The 22,259-nt window shown below is 37.7% G+C and overlaps 1 protein-coding gene across 2 annotated transcripts in view; it reads left to right on the forward strand.

Annotated features, from left to right (window-relative positions):
- Nucleotides 1-22,259, forward strand: part of KDM1A (lysine demethylase 1A) — a 62,727-nt gene that overhangs the window by 2,922 nt on the left and 37,546 nt on the right. The window contains exons 2-3 of one of the 2 annotated variants that reach the window (XM_005676879.3): nucleotides 7,497-7,662; nucleotides 21,643-21,702. In XM_005676879.3, coding sequence (XP_005676936.3) covers nucleotides 7,497-7,662; nucleotides 21,643-21,702 — 226 coding nt within the window. The remainder of the gene's footprint in view (nucleotides 1-7,496; nucleotides 7,663-21,642; nucleotides 21,703-22,259) is intronic. The other variant, XM_005676880.3, reaches the window with a different exon arrangement.

A 22,259-nucleotide genomic window follows, 5' to 3' on the forward strand; every position in this document is an offset into this window, starting at 1 on the left:
CTCTTTTTCTGTTTGTTTCTTTATTTTTGGCTGTGTTGGGTCTTCATTGCTGGAAGGGCTCTTCTCTAGTTGCAGCTAGCGGGGGCTACCTGATGCAAAGAACTGACTCATTTTAAAAGACCCTGATGCTGGGGAATATTGAAAGCAGGAGAAGAAGGGAACGACAGAGGATGAGATGGTTGGATGGCATCACCAACTCAATGGACATGAGTTTGAGTAAACTCCAGGAATTGGTGATGGACAGGGAGACCTGTCGTGCAGTCCATGGGGATGCGCAGTCGGATACGACTGAGCAACTGAACTGAACCGAGCAGGGACTACTCTCTAGTTGTGGTGCACATGCTTCTCATTGCAGCGGCATCTCTTGTTGCAGAGCATGGCCTCTAGGGCACACAGGCTTCATTAGTTGCAGCACATGGGCTCAGTAATTGTGGCCCCCAGGCTCTAGAGCGCAGGTCAGTAGTTGTGGCCCATGGCCTAGTTGCTCCAGGGCATGTGGGATCTCCAGGATTAGGGATTGAACCCATGCATTCTGTGTTGACAGGTGGAATTTTTTTTTTTTTTTTAATATCACTGAGAGCTTCCCTGGTGGCTCAGACAATAAAGAATCTGTCTGCAGTGCAGGAGACCCAGGTTTGATCGCTGGGTCAGGAAGATCTCCTGGAGAAGGAAAAGGCAACCTACTCCAGTTTTGTTGCCTGTAGAGTTCCATGGACAGAGGAGCCTGGGCAGGACTATAGTCCATGGGGTCACTAACAGTTGGATATGACTGAGTGACTAACACTTCTTTATCACTGAGCCACCAGGGAATCCCTCCTTGGCTCAACTTTAAATTGTGTTGTATTTTTATTGTTGAGTAGTTCAAGTTCTATATTTATGGTGATTACAGAAGTTTTAATTTTGGTTTCCAATTTATTAATATTTTTTCTTTTGTCCCTTTTGCTTCTAGTGTTCCATCTAAGGAACTGTTGCCTAATTCAATGTCATAAAGATTTACTCCTGTGTTTTCTTCTAATAGTTTTATAGTTTTAACTCTTTTAGGTCAATGATAATTTTGGAGTTAATTTTTGTAGATGGCATTAGGTAGAAGTTCAGCTTCATTCTTTTGCCTGTGTATATCTACTTGTCCCAACACAATTTGTTGAAGCTATTCTGTCTCCTTGGGAATGGTTGACACTCTTGTTGATTGACTATAAGTGTGAGTTTATTTTTGGACTCTCAGTTCTATCCCATTGTTCTATATTTCTGTTCTTGTGCAAGCAACACACTGACCTGATTACTGTAGGTTGACAATATGTTTTGAAATCAGGAAGTGTGAGTTCTCCAACTCTATTCTTTTCCAAGATTGTTTTGGCCATGTATCTCTTGCATTTCCATACAAATTTTAGGATCAATTTGTCATTTCTGCAAAAAAGGCAGCTGAAATTCTGATTGGTATCATGTTGAATCTGTAGATTAATTTGGGTCATGCTATAAGACTTCTGTCTTTGTAATTCTCCTGTGTTTGTTTTAATTTTCCTTTGTGATTAGCTCTGAAGCTCCCAAAAGAAAAATGGGTTGTGTGTGTATTTGGAGAGCACCTAGAAAGTAAAGAACTGGGGAAGCTGACCTATGTATTCATAGCTAGTCTTGGGAGCCAGAGAAAACAGACCTCAAGGGGTAGAGTGTCCATAAAGGGGTAAAATGTAAGCCGAGTTCAGTGTAAATAGGCCTTGCTTCAAGAGTTCTGAGATTTATCCAGGGGATATATATCTGTATTTTTTTGCTTGGGACTTTATTTAGTTTTTCTGGGGGGATTTTAAAATTATATATACATAATATATAATTATATAAAGAATTAAATGTACATATAATTATGTAACTGAAATTAAGTTTAGGGTATTGTATTGGAAGGAATCCAGGCAATTGAAGTTCCCTAATGCTCAGGTTTCATTAGTTTCAGAGTAAATTTACCTCTGAATGTGTATGCTAACGTGGCAAACTAAGGTTTGAAACTGTTGGGTTGGACTGAGGCTTTGGGAACAACACACAGCTTAAGGAATGGCGTCCTTGAGCTGAGCCTTGAGAAAGGACAGAATTTTTTATAGTAGTCTGGAAAAGGTGAACTTCTGGAATTAACTCATCCTCCTGTGATTGGTTCCCTTTCCTCAGGAAAATAAATCCTATCTATAACATTATGAGGTTTATATATAATGTAAACAAAATGCTTATTTCAGTGTCTGGCATAAGTAAGTAGGTACCCAGTGATTAAGTGCTACCAGCTGAGAAAAGGAGGTGAGAAATGCTTGGAATATAATAGAAGGTGGTCTGAAAAGCAGACAGGAAATCCAGAGTGGACAACTGAATGTTGGGAACAATGGGCAAAAGAATTTAATTGCAAGTGAGATTTTTCTAGGAGCAAGATAAGTTGGAGGGATTGTAGTCAGAGTGTTGTATGGAGTTGTGTCTAGGTTGTAGAGATCTGTACTGTGCAGTATAGTAGCCACTGGGCACTTGTGGCTATTGAGCACTTAACATGTGGCTAGTAGATTGCTGCTGCTGCTGAGTTGCTTCAGTCGTGTCCAACTCTCTGTGACCCCATACATGGCAGCCCACTAGGCTCCCCCGTCCCTGGGATTCTCCAGGCAAGAACACTGGGGTGGGTTACCATTGCCTTCTCCAGCTAGTAGATTGAGGAAACTGAATTTTTAATTTTAATTTAATCCTATGTAGCCACATGGTGAGGGGCTTCCCTGGTGGCTCAGTGGTAAAGAACCTACCTGCCAGTGCAGGAGATGCAGGTTTGATCCCTGGGTCAGAAAGATCCCCTGGAGAAGAAAATGGCAACTTACTCCAGTATTCTTGCCTGGGAAATCCCATGGATAGAGGAGCCTGGTCGCTACACTCTATGGGGTCATGAAAGTCAGACACTACTAAGCAACTAAAAACAGTAACAAGTGCTCAGTAGCCACAGTTAGTGCTACCTTATTGGAAGCACAGATGCACAACTTTACCATTACCACAGAAGATTCTACCAGACGATTTTGCTAGATTAGGAAGGATAAGTACTATGAGAATTTAAAGAAGGGAAAGATATACCTGTGAGTGTGGAAGACTTAGGGAGTGATTTGCAGAGGAGGTGTCCTTTGGATTTTAGGTATTGGATTTACAGAAAAAGGTGAGGGTAGCTTTTAGGGAATTTAGGGATGATTTTGACTAGTATGTTAGAAAATGATTAGAGGTAAGTTTGACTAGCTAGAGCCAGAGAGTTCTTATGCTGCTAAGACAGTTTGGGCATTCATCTGTTTAACTATGTGAAATAACATATTTAGAAAAATTAATCTGGCAGTTGTGTCCTAGGTGAATTACAAGGAAAAACTGTTAAAACAAAAGATGAGCTTTAAGGTGATTAGGAAGTGAATGAATCACTCTAGCGAGGGTGTGGAGGAGAGGAGAGACTAGAGATGTAAATTCGAGAGTCATGGGTGTACAGGTAAGAACAAGTACCCTGCTGACTCATATCTGCCTCTTGGGACATCTTTTGTCCTTGATTATAAGTAGTTGTAGAACCTCTGAACAACAATATAGGTTGTTCTGTTGTTGCTCAGCCTTCTTTATGGTCCAACTCTCACATCCATACATGACTACAATAGAACAACAATAGAACAACCTCTGTTGTTGCTCATTCTCTCGGTTGTGTCCAGCTCTTTGTGATCCCATGGACTGCAGCACACCAGGCTTCCCTGTCCTTCACCATTCCCAGAGCTTGTGCAGACTCATGTCCACTGAGTCGGTGATGTCATCCAACCATCTTGTCCTTTTCTGTCAGCCCCTTCTCCTCCTGCCTTCGATCTTTCCCAGCATCTGTGTTTTCCAGTGAGTTGGCTCTTCGCATCAAGTGGCTAAAGTTTTAGAGTATCATCCTCAGCATCAGTCCCTCCAGTGGATATACAGGACTGATTTCCTTTAGGATTGACTGGTTTGATCTCCTTGCTGTCCAAGGGACTCTCAGGAGTCTTCTCTAACACCACAGTTCAGAAGCATTGATTCTTCAGGGCCCAGCCTTCTTTATGGTCCAGCTCTCACATCCGTACATGACTACTGGAAAAACCATAGCTTTGACTAGATGGACCTTTGTCCCCAAAGTAATGTCTCTGCTTTTTAATACGCTGTTTAGGTTTTGTCATAGCTTCTCTTTCAAGGAGCAAGGGTCTTTTAATTTCATGGGTGCATTCACCATCTGCAGTGATTTTGGAGCCGTAGAAAATAAAGTCTTTCACTGTTTCCTGTTTTTTCCCATCTATTTGCCATGAAGTGATGGGATCAGATTCCATGATCTTAGTTTTTTGAATGTTGAGTTTTAAGCCATCATTTTCACTCTCCTCTTTCACCTTCATCGAGAGGCTCTTTAGTTCCTTTTTGCTTTCTGCTATAAGGGTGATGTCATCTGCATATCTGAGGTTATTGATATTTCTTCCAATAACCTTGTTTCCAGCTTGTTCTTCAGCCCGGCATTTCACGTAATGTACTCTACATACAAGTTAAATAAGCAGAGAATTTTACTTAGGGATAAAAGATTCCCAATCCTTTGTGTTCAGAGCATTCAGTCTTCAGAGTTGGTGCCACTGGTAAAGAACCAACCTGCCAGTGCAGAAGACTTAAGAAATGTGGGTTTGATCCCTGGATTGGGAAGATTCCCTGGAGGAGGGCATGGCAACCCACCCCAGTAATCTTGTCTGGAGAATCCCATGAACAGAGGAGCCTGGCAGGCTATACTCCATGGAGTCGCAGAGTCAGAAATAAGGGACTCTCCAAGGGACTCTCAAGAATCCAACACCACAGTTCAAAAACATCAATTCTTCGGCACTCAGCTTTCTTTATAGTCCAACTCTCACATCCTCAGTCAAATAGGATAAAGTTTCAGTTCAGTTCAGTCACTCAGTCGTGTCCAGCTCTTTGCGACCCCATGAATCGCAGCATGCCAGGCCTCCCTATCCATCACCAATTCCCAGAGCCCACCCAAACCCATGTCCATCGAGTAGGTGATGCCATCATACTATCTCATCCTCTGTCATCCCCTCCTCCTCCTGCCCTCAATCTTTCCCAGCTTTACGGTCTTTTCAAATGAGTCAGCTCTTCGCATCAGGTGGCCAGAGTATTGGAGTTTCAGCTTCAACATCAGTCCTTCCAATGAACACTCAGGACTGATTTCCTTTAGGATGGACTGGTTGGACCTCTTTGCTATCCAAGGGACTCTCGAGAATTCAACACCACAGTTCAAAAACCTCAATTCTTCGGCACTCAGCTTTCTTCATAGTCCAACTCTCACATCCATACATGACTACTGGAAAAACCATAGCCTTGACTAGATGGACCTTTGTTGGCAAAGTAATGTCTCTGCTTTTTAATATGCTGTCTAGGTTGGTTATAACTTCAAGGAATATGCGTCTTTTAATTTCATGGCTGCAGTCACCATCTGCAGTGATTTTGGAACCCAAAAAAATAGCCACTGTTCCATCGTTTCCCCATGTATTTGCCATGAAGCAATGGGACTGGATGCCATGATCTTAGTTTTTGTTTGCCACTAGAGTTTCAGCTTATTAAGGACAGAGAGACTCATTTACAATCACTTTCTCCACTATGCTGTGTTCTCGATGTTTAGTGTTTGATAGGTAGATTCATGTGTTAAATAAGATTCTTAGAGCACATCAAAACTGTTCAATTTATCCATAATTGTTTCCATTTTCTAATCCAATCCATGTTTTCAGTAAAACTTTTATCTCTACCCCCCTAGCTACTGACTCCCAAAATCTGTGGTCATGTCATTTAAAAAAAAAGATAATAGCAGCCAGCCATCTGGAGCTATTTCAGAGATATTTAAAAATTAAGATAGATTATACCTTCTCTGATCCACCAGATTTTGCATTTCAGAAGCCTAATAAGTTAGCTGTGTTTTATGTGGAAGCCACGTTGTCCTTGCCGTGTCTCTACAGCCAATAAATTGTTTATTTTATTCATTTTGTCTTTTCATTGAGTCCAGGATAGAGAGCTATTGTTTCTGTGGCTTCTTGAAATCTTTATTGGGATGGGAGTCAAAATGATGGTTTGACAGTGTTCCAAGGTTTTTTCCTATTTCCTATGGAATAGTAATTAGAAGTACAGATTGACATTAGACAGACTTGTTGTTCTAGTTGACTATATTTTTGTTTGACTGAGGACTATTTTAGTCTTTTTTTAAAGCTATGGTTTTCCAGTAGTCATGTATGGATGTGAGAGTTGAACTATAAAGAAAGCTGAGCGCCAAAGATTTGGTGCTTTTGAACTGTGGTGTAGGAGAAGACTCTTGAGAGTCCCTTGGACTGCAGGGAAATCAAACCAGTCCATCCTAAAGGAAATCAGTCCTGAATATTCATGGGAAGGACTGATGCTGAAGCTGAAACTCCAGTACTTTGGCCACCTTATGCAAAGAGATGACTGATCTGAAAAGACCCTGGTGCTGGGAAAGATTGAAAGCAGAAACAGAAGGGAACAACAGAGGATGAGATGGTTGGATGGCATCACCGACTTGATGGACATGAGTTTGAGCAAGCTCCAGGAGTTGGTGATGGACAGGGAGGCCTGTTTTGCTGCAGTCCATGGGGTCGCAAAGAGTTGGATGCGACTGAACTGAACAAGTTTGGTTCAAACTGAATGTGGTTTGTAATACCACATTACACATTTTAACAGAGATCCATAATAATCCTTGCTATCCTAAGTTGCTCTACCCCACAATAAAACATTCAGTAGGACTGCTTCCTCTTCCTACTTATGACTGGGTTTCCTCTTTATAACCAGTATAAATTAGTAGTAAGGCTTGTAGTCTCCATTTCCCCATGACTTGCTTCTTAGTTTGTGTCCATAAGGATTCTTTGCTCTAATCATTCAACTCTCTTCAGTCACCAGTGTTTTGTTTCTTTAAGCAAATGTACCTTTTTATTGTTTTTGACTATTGCCATTTGCAGCTTTTATTCCCTGCCCACCATCCACACCTCCGATTTGGTTTCTGAAATTCTTTTGCTGTTTTCCTATTTTTTTCCTGTTTCCTATGGAACAGTAGTTAAAAATACAGATTGGCATTGGATGGGCTTGTTATTCTAGTTGACTATATTTTTGTCTGACTGAGGACTATTTTAGTCTTTTGTTGAAACTTCCAGTATGTGAACGTAACATATATGTACATACAAATGCACTCACAAACACAGTTGTTAGTTGTAGAGAGCCTCAGAGTCATTAATTTGAATTTCAATACTATGATGTGAAAGTTAGTTTGGGCTAAATCTGAACTGACAAAAGATTGTTTCATGAGAGATTTTGTTTTAACGGTTACCTGTTAGGAGCTCACCTGTTCTTTGTTATTTGATTATTTCCTTTTAAAATTGAAGATAGAAAGTAATTCACATTTATTTACAGTTCCAAATTGAGTTTCTGACTTTAGACATCCACTGTATTTAGCTTTCCCTGGTATAATCTCCATCTAGGTAGAGTACAGAGAGATGGATGAAAGTTTGGCCAACCTCTCAGAAGATGAGTATTATTCAGAAGAAGAGAGAAATGCTAAAGCAGAGAAGGAAAAGAAGCTTCCTCCACCACCCCCTCAAGCCCCACCTGAGGAAGAAAATGAAAGTGAGCCCGAGGAACCATCTGGTGAGTTGTAGTAACTAACCACAGTTTTGTTTTATCTTAGAATAAATGAATTTACTCCGTTCTGCAATGTTTTTGATGTCTTTGGTTTATACTCTGCTATTGGCCTTATGTATTTTAGTATTGTGTATATGTGCATATACACGTTTACACACAGACATACACATACATAATGGTACTGACTTTCTTCTTGTGTGCATCTGTACATATAGGAGGAAAGTAAAGAAGGAGGGTAAAAGGATAATGGCTATGTAAGGCAGTTGGAAAGTTGGAGAAAATGAACAATTGGAGAAAACATACAAAAGTCAAACCCAAAGAACCAAACCTCTCACTGGTAACTCTGATTCAGAATTTAGAGGTAGAATGGTTCAGAAATTATTCTAGCTAAATTGTGCCACTTACTTTGTGGTTAGATACATTCTGATAAAACTGTCATGGTGTGTATCGGTGTTGAAGAGGGTCTTTCTGGTGAACAAATGTAAAATGTAGTCTAAAGTCAAAAAGAAAAGGCCTAAATGCCTGTTGTTTAGTTATTGAGCCCTGTACTCAAAAGAATGTTGTGAGAAAAGGCTATGAAGAGATTCTAAGGTAATACAATTGTCCCTGTGACCTGGAAAGATTGCTGGAGTCTATGGTACTGTTCTCAGAGCTTCAAACATCTTTAAAAATTCTCACTAACATCCCTTCATGAGTCCTGCTGAAGATACCCAGACCAATCAGGAATACCCTTTTGTTTTGCAAGACCAGACAAAAGTAGAAACTTAGTTAATATTTCATATCTTCTGCCTTTAAAGGCATTTCATTAACTCCTCTTGACTTTGGATTTTTACTAGTTCTTCTCTTTAAAATATTTTCTGTATTTGCAGTACCAGCTCCAGGCCCATTCACCTCACCAATTCTTTTAGTTCTGCACCTTTTAAAAATAAAGTACTTGTTTCAGATCCCATCTGCTGTATGTTGCATCACTCTCATAGGTACGCTGATTAACACATACTATCTTTAAGAAATTTTATCATTTTTTTAGTTTTATTTGTGGTTGTTGGTGTTTGTTTCTCTCCTCTATTATGTTATATAAATACCCAGAAGTTACTGTATTTTTTTTAAAGGGATTAATACTGATGTATCACTTGAGAGTATAACAAATCAGGTGTTAATTTAAACTTAGAACTTATCAAACAGATTCTGAGGTTAAAATTCAAAAATAAAAATTTATAATTTACAATAATTATGAGTAAGTGTAATGAAAGTATACAACTTGAGTGCATTTAGAAAAAGATTCTGGGTTTAATTCTTCTTAAGAATCAAATTTTCTAAGAATGGTTTTCCTAAAACTTTCTTTATTATCTTTGGGAGTAATGTCCCTGTGGCAGATGTACCTCAGCAACACTGCCTCCCTTTTTGTTGCTTTATTTTTCCTCTTCTTTCTAGTCTTTTACATTTAGTGCTCTCCTCTTCTATCCTTACTCCCAACTCTCCCTTTGACTCTCTGCTCCTTTCTTCTATAACTTTGATAATTGCTTGCCTTTGCTGTAGATTTGCTTATGCGACACTTGGGAATAATCAGATAATCTGATATCTCAAATACTGCCTCCCTCTCTTTTTTGTGTGGTTGTCAGTGTCTCCAGGAAGAAGCTGATTTACTGGTTAAGTTGATACACACTTTGTCCTCCGAAAATTTTAAACCAAGTCTTAGTGTTTTCTTTCTTGTAAAAGAGGTTTTTTATTTTGCTTTCTTTTTCCATAAATGTCAGGTACTGTTTCTACAAAAAGTAAATATCTTAGCAAAGGGATTTGGGGTCTGTGGAACTGTTGTTATGCCTTTACATTCTAGTTCATTTTAATCCAGCGGTTTAGTTTTAATAGGTTTTAAACTGTTTAATAATTTGGAGAAAGTTAAAGTTTATCTTCTCAAGTTTAGGGTATCTTCAGTGCTCAGAAGCTTGTTGATTACAGCCAAAACTTCCTAACCATTTGTGCTTATGAAAATAGTTATCTTTCCTCTAAAACAACTTAAATTTTTTAAAGCACTGTAGGGTGAATTAGCGAAGTACTTTCCCTGGGAAAGTAGTGGTAACTTACTGGCCTGCAGAATTTAGAAATAGTTTGGGTCCTCATGGTGAATAATTAAATATTATCAGGGGAGTTCAAGTATGTAGAAACTGTCCAGGTTTTCCAAATTTCTTGTCCTATCTGAACTAGTTCTGTTACCTAAGTTTTCATTCAGGAATGAATGGTGGCTTTGCCGTAAGGGTATCTTAAAGTCTTGAGAGATGATGTGGGTTTGGTTCTTTGTGTGTATATATATATGTATCTATATATGAAGATTTAATATTTATCTTTAGCTGTGCTGGGTCTTTGTTGCTGAGTGCCATCTTTTCTGGTTGTGATAAGCGGGGACTGCTCTTCATTGTGACGCGTGGGCTTCTCATTAAAGTGGCTTCTCTGTTGCAGAGCACGGGCTCTAGGGCATACTTGAGTAGTTGTGGCCCATGGGGTCTGTGGCTCTGGAGTGCTGGCTGAGTAGTTGTGGTGTGCCTGCTTAGTTACCATGCAGCATGTGGGATCTCCCCAGAGCAGGGACCAAACTTGTGTCTCCTGCATTAGCAGGTGGATTCTTAACCACTGTGCTACCCAGAGAAGCCCTAGGTCTGGTTCTGTGCCAAATCTTTTCAGTCATTTTAGGTGATAACTAGACATTAACTTGGAGGAGGAAATGGCAACCCACTCCAGTATTCTTGCCTGGGAAATCCCATGGACAGAAGAGCCCGGTGGGCTATAGTCCATGGGGTTGCAAGTGTCGGACACAGCTTAGCGGCTGAACAACAAGGCGTTAACTTAGTCTCTTAAAATATATAAGGTTTGAATACATTTCATTCTTACCAATTTTTAAACATGTTTAGAAAATTTGCTTTGCTTTCCATAGTGTTAATCTTTAGAATAAGCTATTTTGTTAATTATCAAATCACAATGTGATATTCTGAAGTCAGTAGGTCAAATGATTTGATTGGAGAAGATTCCTCTAGGAGAGTTTTAAGAGGAGGCCAGAAAGGGAGGTTGGAGCCTTGGTTACCAGGATAAGGAATTTGAACTTAATGTCTTTTGAACTCGGGGAAGGTGTGGTCAGAGGTAGTAGCACTGAGGTCTTTTGAGTAAAGGGTGTTTACCAAAAAAACATGTTTTGGAAAAATCAACCTATCTGCTATTTGAAGGGAAAGTAAAGGAGTAAAGAGACTGGGATTGGAGAGATGATTTTTAGACTTTTTGGTTATTGAGTTTACTGGCTCTAGATGAGAAGAAAAATGCTGTCAGTATCAAAGTTGAATTTCTGTGGAAACAAGAGGTTTGGGTTTTGGGAATTTCCTGGCAGTCCAGTGGTTAGGACCCCACACTTTCACTGCCAGGCCTGTGTTCGATCCCTGGCCAGGGAACTAAGATTCAGCAAGCATGCGTGATGTGCCCCTTCCCCCCAACCAAAAAAAAAAAAGTTTGGGGTTCTTTTGTTTGAACTTAGTTGGGAAAAAAGCTTTCTGTTCTGGGTTAAACATTGTTTGTAGATTTGTCAGTTTTTAATTCTAACTTAATTAAACTTAATAAACATTATAACTTAATGCGGCATGTAGTTCCTTGTAGTTACTTGGGCAAATGTATTTTTCATACTAAATATTGCTGCTTATATTTAAAATTCACCTAATTTATTTTCTTAAACATTTCCCATCTATTTTTACATTTGCTGTACACTTCTGAATATATTTTAACAAATGATGGTTTTATTTGGTTTTCTAGTACCTTTTCTATCAAGATAAAAGTGGTTTGTTTTTTTGGGGGGGTCATGGCAACTCAGCCTGAACAGATTGCCTTTGGCATTGCATGTTTGGGTATTAGTGGTGTCACATAATAGTAGAGCTCTGATAAAATAGAGTGAAATCTCAGTTGGAGATAATACTGATTTAAAATAATTGCCCCTCAGTTAAAGTAGCTTTCTGTTGGAGAAAAGATTTCTTCCCCTCTTGAGTCAATTGTTACTCTCTGTACCTTAGATTATTCCTCAGTGAGGTTTTACTGTGTTAACTAATTTGCTAGCACTTTGTTTTTTATTTTCATACAAAAACATAATTTTTTTCCCCTTCACTGCTTTTCAGCAATTGAAATTTTCCAGGAAAATCTCACTAGTAGTTCCTGGATTTAAATTTTGTGTTGGATTACTGTTTAGGAACTCGGGTTTGAGATTACTGTTTAGGAACTCTAACTCTTGAGGTTAGAAGTAGCTTAGTTGTATATAGCTTAAGACTTTTATGGAAACTTACTCTAAAATAAAATGAGATTTAAATATGTTATTAAGTTGCCTGTCTTAAGATTTCTTCACAGTAATGAATTTCTCAATAGAAACATCAGAAGTATGTTTAAAATATATGTATGTACAGCATGTATGTGCCTGTGTCTTTTGTGTACCATTTTCCAGACTCAGTGCTATACTAATACTCTGTAATGAAACTCGAAGGCTTTCATTAACCATTGATTAACTCTTAAATCAGTTTTGTTAGATATTGTTTGCTGGTCAGTGACTACTCTATAATACTCTGTTTTATTAAATGACTGGGAAGAATCACTTTATCTCCTTGTTTAAGGATTCTGGTAAGAACAGAAAGGAAAGTATTTCTCTTTATTGTACCTGGTAATTTTGGATGTGTGTGGTGTATGTGTTTGAAAGAGATGTAAGGTATTAAGCAAATTACAAAACATTGAGACACAAGAGACTGGTGTAACAATTTTGTGTAGTTTTAATAATTTGAGGACCTTGATCTTGTAATAATCATGCTGTAGCTTGAAAGTATATTTTAAAAATCACACAAAAGGAGATGTAACCTTAAGTAGTAAAAATACCCCCCAAACCCCACTAAATTTATAGAGAATATACCAAATGTATCTTTATGGGTCAAAGAACTTAGCTTAAAACTGAGTGAAATTTGATCACAAGTAATAATATAATGAAAATATCCATATGACAAAAGATTGATGACAAAAAATGTGGTGAATTGTTTTATTTGGTTCAGCAAAAATCCAAAAGAATCTTTTGGATAATGCTTTAGAACTTGATACAGTTAAATTTGACCAGAGAAGAGCTGAAGATGGATCTTAGTTCAAACGGAAAAATCAGTGGTCAGTCCCAATATTTGTAAGTGGTCCTTATATTTTCATACTTCTTTGTTTACAACATGCCCTGGTCATCTTCCCTGTGAGGCAGTCACACTGATTACAATCAGTTAAAGTGCCGGATTCAGCAGCATGGGTAGTTACGGTCAGAGTTCAGGTGAATATTTTTGTTTTTCGTGCTCTAAGTGCTCTCTAGTGGCTTATCCCAGGCTTTTTTCTCTCTCCATGCCTACAAGTGCACAGCCCCCATACCCAGCAACAGACCCTCTTTTATAGATTTAGTAGAAGGTGCTAGGAAATTCATTCCTGAAGAGTTATTTATGTTGCCATTTTGGCCTGTAGTGTCAACTAAGTGCCTGAAATCATTTGATTTTTCTTATCATATGAAGTGTGATGCATACATTTAGAAAACAGACCTAGGATTAATTTTCTTGCCCCTTTTTTTTTTTTTTTTTTTTGTATAGCATCATTTCAATGTTCTGATTTGGAACTATGCTCCAGAATAACTTACTAGAGATCTGGGGGAAAATGTCACAGCCTGAAAAGGTAATCTAGATCAATTCAACAAAATTTTTATATTTTGAGAGATTACTAAAAATGGACCAAAATGTATATTACTATCCAATACATGGTCCCCACTCTGATAATTTGTAGCTTGATATGAGATAACTGTATTGTCAATGGCAAAATACCCTTAAGTGTTACATTATAGAATAAGAATTTGGAGAGACGTAGAGACAGAAAGGGTGGAAAGGAAGGAAGCCTTCAGATTCTTCTTTACTTACTGGAAGAATTAAAAAACAAACAAAAAAAGAAACCCAACAAGGAAGGGGAGTGGTAGTATAGAGGAGAAAAATTTTCTACACAAAATAAGATTCTCTCAAATGTGCAGCTGCTCATTCTCTGTATTTTACATACATTAATTGTAAAACTATAATGTTTTATTCCAGGCATGGTGCTAGATTCTGAGGGTTCAAGGCTGAAGACTAAGTCCTACAAAAAATTCACAGTCCAGTTTAGCTTTATAGATATATTAATTGACAGTAATAAAGAAACAATACAGCAAAAGTATATTCAAAGTTTGATGAGATCTCAGAAATTGTTTTCAGATGTTTTTCCCAAAATTGGATTTTGGAAGTTGTACTTTAAACATAAAAGAATGAAATTAGGCTTTTATGAAGCAATTTGACAGCCTTGATTTTTAACTGTTTACTGCTTTTGGTTGATAAGAACCTTTGAATGAGATGCTACCAAGTTATGTTTGGTCTTTTAGAGATTGTGCTGCTTTTCTTCTTCTTTGTTTTTTTAGATGTTTGTTTATTTATTTGGCTATTCTAGGTCTCAGTTGCAGCACGTGGGATCTATTTCCCTGAGCAGGGCTCAAACCTGGGCACTCTGCACTGGGAGTGCAGAGTCTTAGCCCCTGGACCACCAGGGAAGCCCTGTGCTGCTTTTCTTAATGACTGATTTTATTTTATTATTTTGCTTTATTTTCTATTAATGCAAAACAGTGATCTGTTTAGTTGAACAACTGTATTTTTATAATCTCCTTGTATTCTTTTTGCTGCCATGGTTTATTTGGTGTGATCATGGATAATAGAGGAGCAGGATACTTTGTGAGGATTTTGTCATCTGCAAAATGGGTCCTGATATGAGGATCAAATGAGAACATATGCACTCCTCTTTTGTGTACAAACATCTTGTATTTATTAAACACAGAGTTGAACCAGGAATAAAGTGGATTGCTGGGGGTATTTTTATTGAAGTATAGGTGATTTACAATGTGTTAATTACTGCTGCACAGCAAAGTGATTCAGTTACATATACATATATATATATGTTTAGTTATATGTATATGCTTTATTTAGTATTCTTTTCCATTATGGTTTATCACAGGATATTGAATATAGTTCTGTACGCTATACGGTAGGACCTTATTGTTTATCCATTCTGTATATAACAGCTTAGATCTGCTAACCCCAACCTCTCAATCCATCCTGCCCTGAAACCCTATTCCCTTGGCATCCACTAAGGTTGCCACCAAAAACCACACTGTTCTCAGTGTCTGTGATTCTTGATATCATACGGTATTTGTCTTTCTGATTTGCTTCACTTAGTATGATAATCTAGAGTTGCATTAGATTGGCATTTTAATCAGGAAAAAATCAGGTTTTGACAAGGTTGACATATATTCTGTCACTTTTGGAAACTGGAAAGTGTTTAAGCCCATTTTCAGTAATGTGAATAGATCTTTCTTTGCAAGATAGATCATTCTTTAAGCTTTCATATGTTAAATCATCAGAAGAATGGCAAATCTTGACAATGTAAATCCATGTGTCAACTATTGAGATATAACATGTTAAATTTTGCCATATTTGCTGATCACAAAGGTTTTAAACATTTGAAAGTAGAAGTGTTTTTACTTTTGCTATTTTTTAGCATCTTCTGATATTTGAAGATAGAAGAGTACATATGATTAATTTATTTCTAAGAATTTGTATGTTTTTCATAGTATCGTAGACTCAAATTATACTTCAGATGGAGGGAGCCTCTAATCATAACCTAGGAAGGTGCAGATAGCCAGAATTCTGAAAAACCTACCTGAGCAGGAAAAGGGGATTCTCCTATTGGGAAATACACTCATGGTTATCAGTTGTGAAAAGGTATAATGGTTCTTTTAATAGCAGATCCAGAATAAAGTTCCATATTGGCCTTTTTAAAAGCAGGTAAATAACTACAAAAAATAAGCTTTGTTTTTAACTACTCAGATTAAGCTTGGTGGTTGAGCAACATAGCATAGCATCCGAATTGTAGATTTTCCTTGCAACATTTTGAAAAGTGAACTACAGACCAAGATTTTGCAATAAAATAAGGAAAATATGCTCTATGCAATGTGGAAGGAAATAACATGTGAAGAAGTCAGTTCTTCCAGTTGGTTTCTAAAAGCTTTGCTTTCGTCCCTAGCTTGTAGGGCTTTTACTTTCTTTTATATAAGATCCCTGCTGCTGAACTTCTCAGTTCTGTCCCATGTTAAGTTCTGGAGCAAATCTGTGCTACACCTTTTCCAGTGGTACAGTGAAAAAATTCCAGGCAGGCTCCTACCTCAGGCAGCAGTTTTCCTGCTTTTGAGACTTTAAGGTTATCTATTCTTAGTTCATTGTTTTAAATAACAGTGTAACCCTAGAATTGCTGCTCTAATTGGAGATTTCATTTTGGTTAATTTTGTTGGAGAGTATTGATCAGTGTTTTGTGTTTGTGTGTGTCTGTGTGTGTTAGTCGCTCAGTCATGTCCAACCCCACGGACTGTAGCCCACCAGGCTTCTCTGGCCATGGGATTCTCCAGGCAAGAATACTGGAGTGGGTTGCCATGCCCTCCTCCATTGGTCAGTGTTAGGTGTTTTTAAATGCCTCTGATGTACTTCAGAGGAACCCCTGAGGCTTCTTGAGGCTAATTCAGATCTACCTTTCTGAGCCCTTACATTTCTTTCAGCTGCTATAGATCATTTATTCTTCTGCTGAAAATCATAGTAAAAAAGGCAGGAAAGAGTATATACCATTTTTAAGCCACCTCTCACTAAAGCAAGGACAGAAAAGCAGCATGAAGTGGTTGGTGATGGTCACCAATAACTCAGTTTTTCTCAATTTTATTTTTTTTTAACTTTTTTTTTTGTCATTTACATGGACCAGTTCCTCTTTGAAACTGTGTCTTTCCTTATGAGATTAACATATAGCTGCTTCAGACTCTCTAACCTCCATGCTAATTTAAAACTTTTTAGTCCCATTCTCACTTGTGAGTTCCAGTCTTTAATTTCCCACCATCTGTAGAGTGAAGTGAAGTCGCTCAGTTGTATCTGACTCTTTGCGACCCCATGGACTGTAGCCTACCAGGCTCCTCCATCCATGGGATTTTCCAGTCAAGTGTTCTCGAGTGGGTTGCCATTTCCTTCTCCAGGAGATCTTCCCCACCCAGGGATTGAACCTGGGTCTCTTCCGCATTGTAGGTAGACGCTTTATTTACTATCAGAGCCCATTTTATTTTACTAACCTGTCTCTCAGATTTACTGTTTATACATTTTATTACTGAAGTCCATTCTCCTGAACTTTGGAGGCTTGCAGTCATCTTGAAATTCCCTCATCTCTTTCATCAAGTCTCTTGAAAAGTCGTGTCTTCCTGTGTACAGCCTCTTCGACTTGTTATATGCCTCATCCATTTTTACTGTCTCCTTTTTAATTTTAGTGGATTTTGCTTCATATCCAGATTATTTCAGTAGTCTTTCTATTGAATCTCCTTCATCTAGATCACCTTTCCCCTCTGATCTATCTGGTACAAAGTGACAGGATTAGTTTAATTAAAATGTCACTTGTTTTACTGTTTTCTTGGTAAAAATCATACTGTTCTCCTGCATTACTAACAAGACCAAGTTTAAGTTTTGGCCCTGAAGGGGGTACATGTTTGCCTATCCTGTGTTTCCCACTGCTCTTTGAGATCATCTCCTTCATTTAGCAGCATGCTGTGTGCAGTTCTTGCACATACCATATCTGTGCTTTTCTCCTTGCTTTTGTAAATGTTTTGGCCCATGCCAGTGTGTTCACTGCTCCTCCCACTCCCAGTCTCTCCAAATCTCTCTGGATTTGTTCAGAAAAGCTTCAGTGATTCCCCCAAGTCTGTACTTGTTTTCTCTTAAAAATAAAGAAAAGTTTCTGGGTATTTTTTCGTCTTTCCCCAAGTAGGTCACAAACCCTTTGAAAGTAGGCACTCAGGTCTTCCCCAGTAGTGTAGCTGTAAAGGATCTGCCTGCCAGTGCAGAGGCAGAAGAGACTCAGGTTAGATCCCTGGGTCAGGGATATCCCCTGGAGTTGGAAATGGCAACCAACTCCAGTATTCTTGCCTAGAAAATTCCATGGTCAGAGCAGCCTGGGAGGCTATAGTTCATGGGGTCACAAAGAGTTGGATGCAACTGAGTGTGCGCACGCGTGCATGCACACACACACACACACACACACACACAATTCTACCTTTGATTTTGTGCATGGCAGTTTTTGTTTGGGTTTTCAGTAAACATTAAATTTGTGAGGTTATTAAGAAATTCAACTAGAGTGTTAATGTAGTAGACACTTGTATATTCAAAGATGGTTTTTTGAGATTTTTTTTTCCTTTGCTAGTTTGATTGAAGTCAATCCTTGGCAGTCATTTTTATTCTGTAAATTTTGTAAGATTTTGATTAATTGATTTTCTGTTAAAAAACGATTGCTTCCTCTAAGATTTAGAAGTTCGTCAAAATGTTTATAAAAATTATCCATGTGTTTCCAAGAAATTAGTCAAAATATGATGACTATGTTGTTTAGTATGTTAATGGGAACAGTAAACCAGTAACTCACTTCCATGCCTGGCTAAATGAAAATATTTGGAAGCAACAGACTTGCTCTGAAGATGTTGGAAGAGTATGAATTTTGAATTAAGAGTTTTGAATTAAGATGAGAGTTTGAATTAAGATGAAAAAATATTCAGTAGTGTGACTATAACTAAAATACTTCACTGTTCTTCAAGAATAACTTAACATATTTGCAGATTTATTAGAGGATGACTGAAAGACTGCTATGTAAAATAAACCAAAATGATTTTCAACTTGGAGAAAATATGCACAAATAAACTGTATTAAGGGTCTGTGCTTCAGACTTGAGGATTTTGTGTGTGTGTGGTGGAGGGGAGTGGGGTAAAAACAACAGGAAGTATTCTCACACAGGAATGCCAAATTAAGTTAATATTAAAAAGTTGCTTTGTATAATTTTTCTTCTGTTTTGGATTTGAGCTCATGGAAAACAAAAACCATGTTTGCCTGATGTTCCATGTCTTTGTACCACTGTAAGAAGAAAAGTTCTAGGCCGGAAAGACCCAAAGAACAAATGAATACAGCATTTTATGTGTTCTAGTCAGAGACACTACCTGGATGGAAAGTTAGCTGCAAACATTTTTCTGTGTGAAAGTGAAAGTGTTAGTCACTCATGTCCAACTCTTTGCGACCCCATGGATTATAGACCACCAGGCTCCTCTGTCCATGGAATTTTCCAGGCAAGAATACTGTAGTGGGTTGCCATTTTCTTCTCTAGGGGAGCTTCCTGACCCAGGGATTGAACCTGAGTCCTAACTTTGCAGGCAGATTTTTTTTTTTTTTACCATCTGAGTCACCAGGGAAGCCCCATTTTTATGTACATTTTCTTAATGAAATGATTAATATTCTGTTAAAAAATAAAGGAAATTAATATGTAATTATAAAACTATTTCTTATGCCCATTGTATTGCATGATTCTGTGCTTTAAACATTATAGCATTCTGGCAAAATGAATCTGAGAGCTAATAAAGTGCAAAAAAAAAAAAAAAAGGTGAAGAATTGGCCTAGAATACCACTAATAAAGATGGTGCTGTTTTCCACTGTCTTGGAGAAGTATTCACCATCACAGTACTTATGAGTATACTGTGATTAGAGAGAAAGCAACCACCTTATCTTTACTTTCAAACAGGTTATCAGTGTTTGTCAAGAGATATATTGTTCATTTACCTAATTTAAAGCACTTTTTGTTTTTCATCATTTCTTAAAAAGAAGGTGTTTATATCACCTTCTGCTTGGTTTTCTCCTGTGTTTCTGCTTAAGTAATACCCCAGAGTTTCACTTTTTTTTTTTTTTTTTTTTTTGGACTGCTGCTATAAGAGATACCTTTTAAAAATCTTTCCAGGGTATTGAATATTTTCCTTGTTTCTCCTACAGTTCTTTTTTCTTTTAATCAAAGAACAGTCTCAAAAAAAAAAAAAGAAAGAAAACAGTGTCTTTATAAGAATTTTGTTAGTTCCTCTTCAAAAGCAGAAGACGAAAAAGATTGCCTTACCTTGTTGACCTTCTGAGTACGTAAGTCAGGAAGGGGTAAGAACTCTGTATTTCTGTGAAGTACCATTGATAGAAAAGATCAGTCAATAAAGTACATAGCATGTTGTGTGACATGTAGTGGGAGAAGAAGGAAAATCATAGAAATAGGATTAAAATAATTAATACTTAATGGCAGGCTTGAAAGTGTTTTTTGATTTTACTTATTAAGAAGTGATTAGATGCCATCATGACAGGAGATGGTTATTTTCATTCTTTGTTAAGCCAGGAACATAATTTGCAAAAGAAGAACTATATTATTATTTCTAATGCCTAAATGTTCTTCTTGGAAATGATTTCATTGTTGGAGCCCCTTTCCCATCTTCTAAAATATAGTTTAATCTTCTGATCTAGTTTGGTTCTATTTTGGAACCAAACAAAATTATGACAATAATTTTTACTCAGAAACTTTTCAACTCTGAAAGTTTTTTAAATTAATTAATCTGTGTTTATTAAGAATGAACATTGTTTTACTTAAACTTTATAAATAAAATATAAAATGTAGAGCTTGGAATTTCAAGATAGGTTTACAGATTGGATTTCATAATTGGAGTTATCTCTTCATATGTATAAGCCCTTTTTCAAAGGCTGTAAACAACAGATCACACACCTTGTAACTTGTCTGAGAAGCATAATCCTCTGGAACCTAAAGGACCCTTCATGCAAGAGCAATGTGAAATAATTTTAGAATGAGATTCTATTCTCCTTTCAAAGCAGATCATATACCATCTAGCAGCATATTATAACATATGTAAAAAATCATTTTTGTCTGAATACCTTCATACACTTAAAGATGAAAGTGTTGTTTTAAGTATCACAGTCATAGGATCGTTCTTACAGTAAGGGGGTAATGTTAGTCTGCTCTCAACTCAAATGATGGAATAATCAGTCTGCTTTCTAGCTGAGATTCTTTTAAACTGTTTAATGAAGCTTGTCAAGTTTTAGATCTTTTAAAAGGGGATGGTGTCTCATATCTTCCAAAGATCACACTGTGGTTTTCCCATAGTGTATCAGGTGCCTGGAAGCTTAAGATGACCATTACATCTGTCTTGGTGATTGACTCTGGAAGAGTCTTGAAGATGATCTAACTTTCTCAGATTGAACTTTCAAGCTGTGATACTTTTCTTGAAGCTATTTCTGTGCATTAATCAATAAAGAAAATTTCTTAGCAGGCTTATTGTGTAGCTTGAGGTAGACGCTCCCCCACAATCTTCCCTGTTTCAGCCTTTCCCTTTGTGTCTTTCTACAGTACTTGGCATATAACTACAGCTGTCTTATGTTGTGTTTTAAAGTTTTCTAAGGAAGCTCTGGCATGTTCCGATCTGGCACTGTGTAGTTTGTATAGCGAATGAAACTTCTTTTGGAACTGAATCTTGTAGTTACTACCCTTCTTTGAAGTCAAGGGGAGAGTTTCTCATTAAAATTACATCTTTTGCTTGTTTTCTTATATATATATATGTGTGTGTATATACTTTTTAGGTAGAAAGGTAAAGTTTAAGAGACATTGAGCAAATGCTGAATTGTTGCAACTCCAGATCCTAGAGCCCATACCACACCCACTCTCAGTCTAGCAATAAGTAGTAAGACATTTGGAATCCCTTTTCCCCATCCAGTCTTGACTGTTGAGACTGACAGCAAAGATTTAGCAATTAGAAATACTACGTACTTTGTTCTGCTACCTTTCAACAAGAATCAGCATGCAAAGTTGACATTTCCTGACCAGAATTTGGAAGACTATAATGTGATTCCCTGGGCCTTGATTCCAGAAGAAAGAGCTCTCTGAATATGGGTTTACTAGTTGGTGGTGAAGTCATGAGTCACCAACTGTTAGGCCAGATATTATCCCAACTATATGTCCAGATATTATCTCAATTTATGGAGTAAGGTCCCTGAGTTCTCCTCTTTCCTTCCACAGGGCAAGCAGGAGGACTTCAAGACGACAGTTCTGGAGGGTATGGAGACGGCCAAGCATCAGGTGAGGGTGGCATTAGATGCTTGCCACTTAGCAAGAGCCGCCAAGTCAGGGATTGATGCTTGCAAGTGTCTTTGGCTGTGGTACCCACATTTTAGCCAGAAGCGCAAGGGAAGAACTATAAGCCACAGGATAGAGTAGTATGATAGAAAGTGTAGCCAGAACAAAGGCAAGCAAAATCTTTTGAAGTCCTCAGGCCGATCTCAGCCCTCCAGGAGATGGTGGGTACTTTTCTCCCCGGCAGACTTTATAGTAACAACAAACATGATATAAAACATAGGCTTAGGAATCATGGGACCTTTACACAAAACTATGACTAAATATAATACACAGAGAGGGGAAGCCATAGGCTGAAAAATAGGATGGAAAGGCATTCTAAGATTAGTCAAAGGAATTATGTGGGCAAGTGACTCTTTAGAAATGATTGTTAAGTGGTATTGGATACAGTTTTTTCAACTAACATTATTACATAGTGAATTTTTTAGCTTTAAACATTTTGTTTCTCACATGAAAATTAATTTTAAAAATGTCTGCTGAAAGTGCTTTTTATTTTCAGACCA

This window comes from Capra hircus, chromosome 2, assembly GCF_001704415.2.
Source record: "Capra hircus breed San Clemente chromosome 2, ASM170441v1, whole genome shotgun sequence".
NCBI classification, from domain to species: Eukaryota; Metazoa; Chordata; class Mammalia; order Artiodactyla; family Bovidae; genus Capra; species Capra hircus.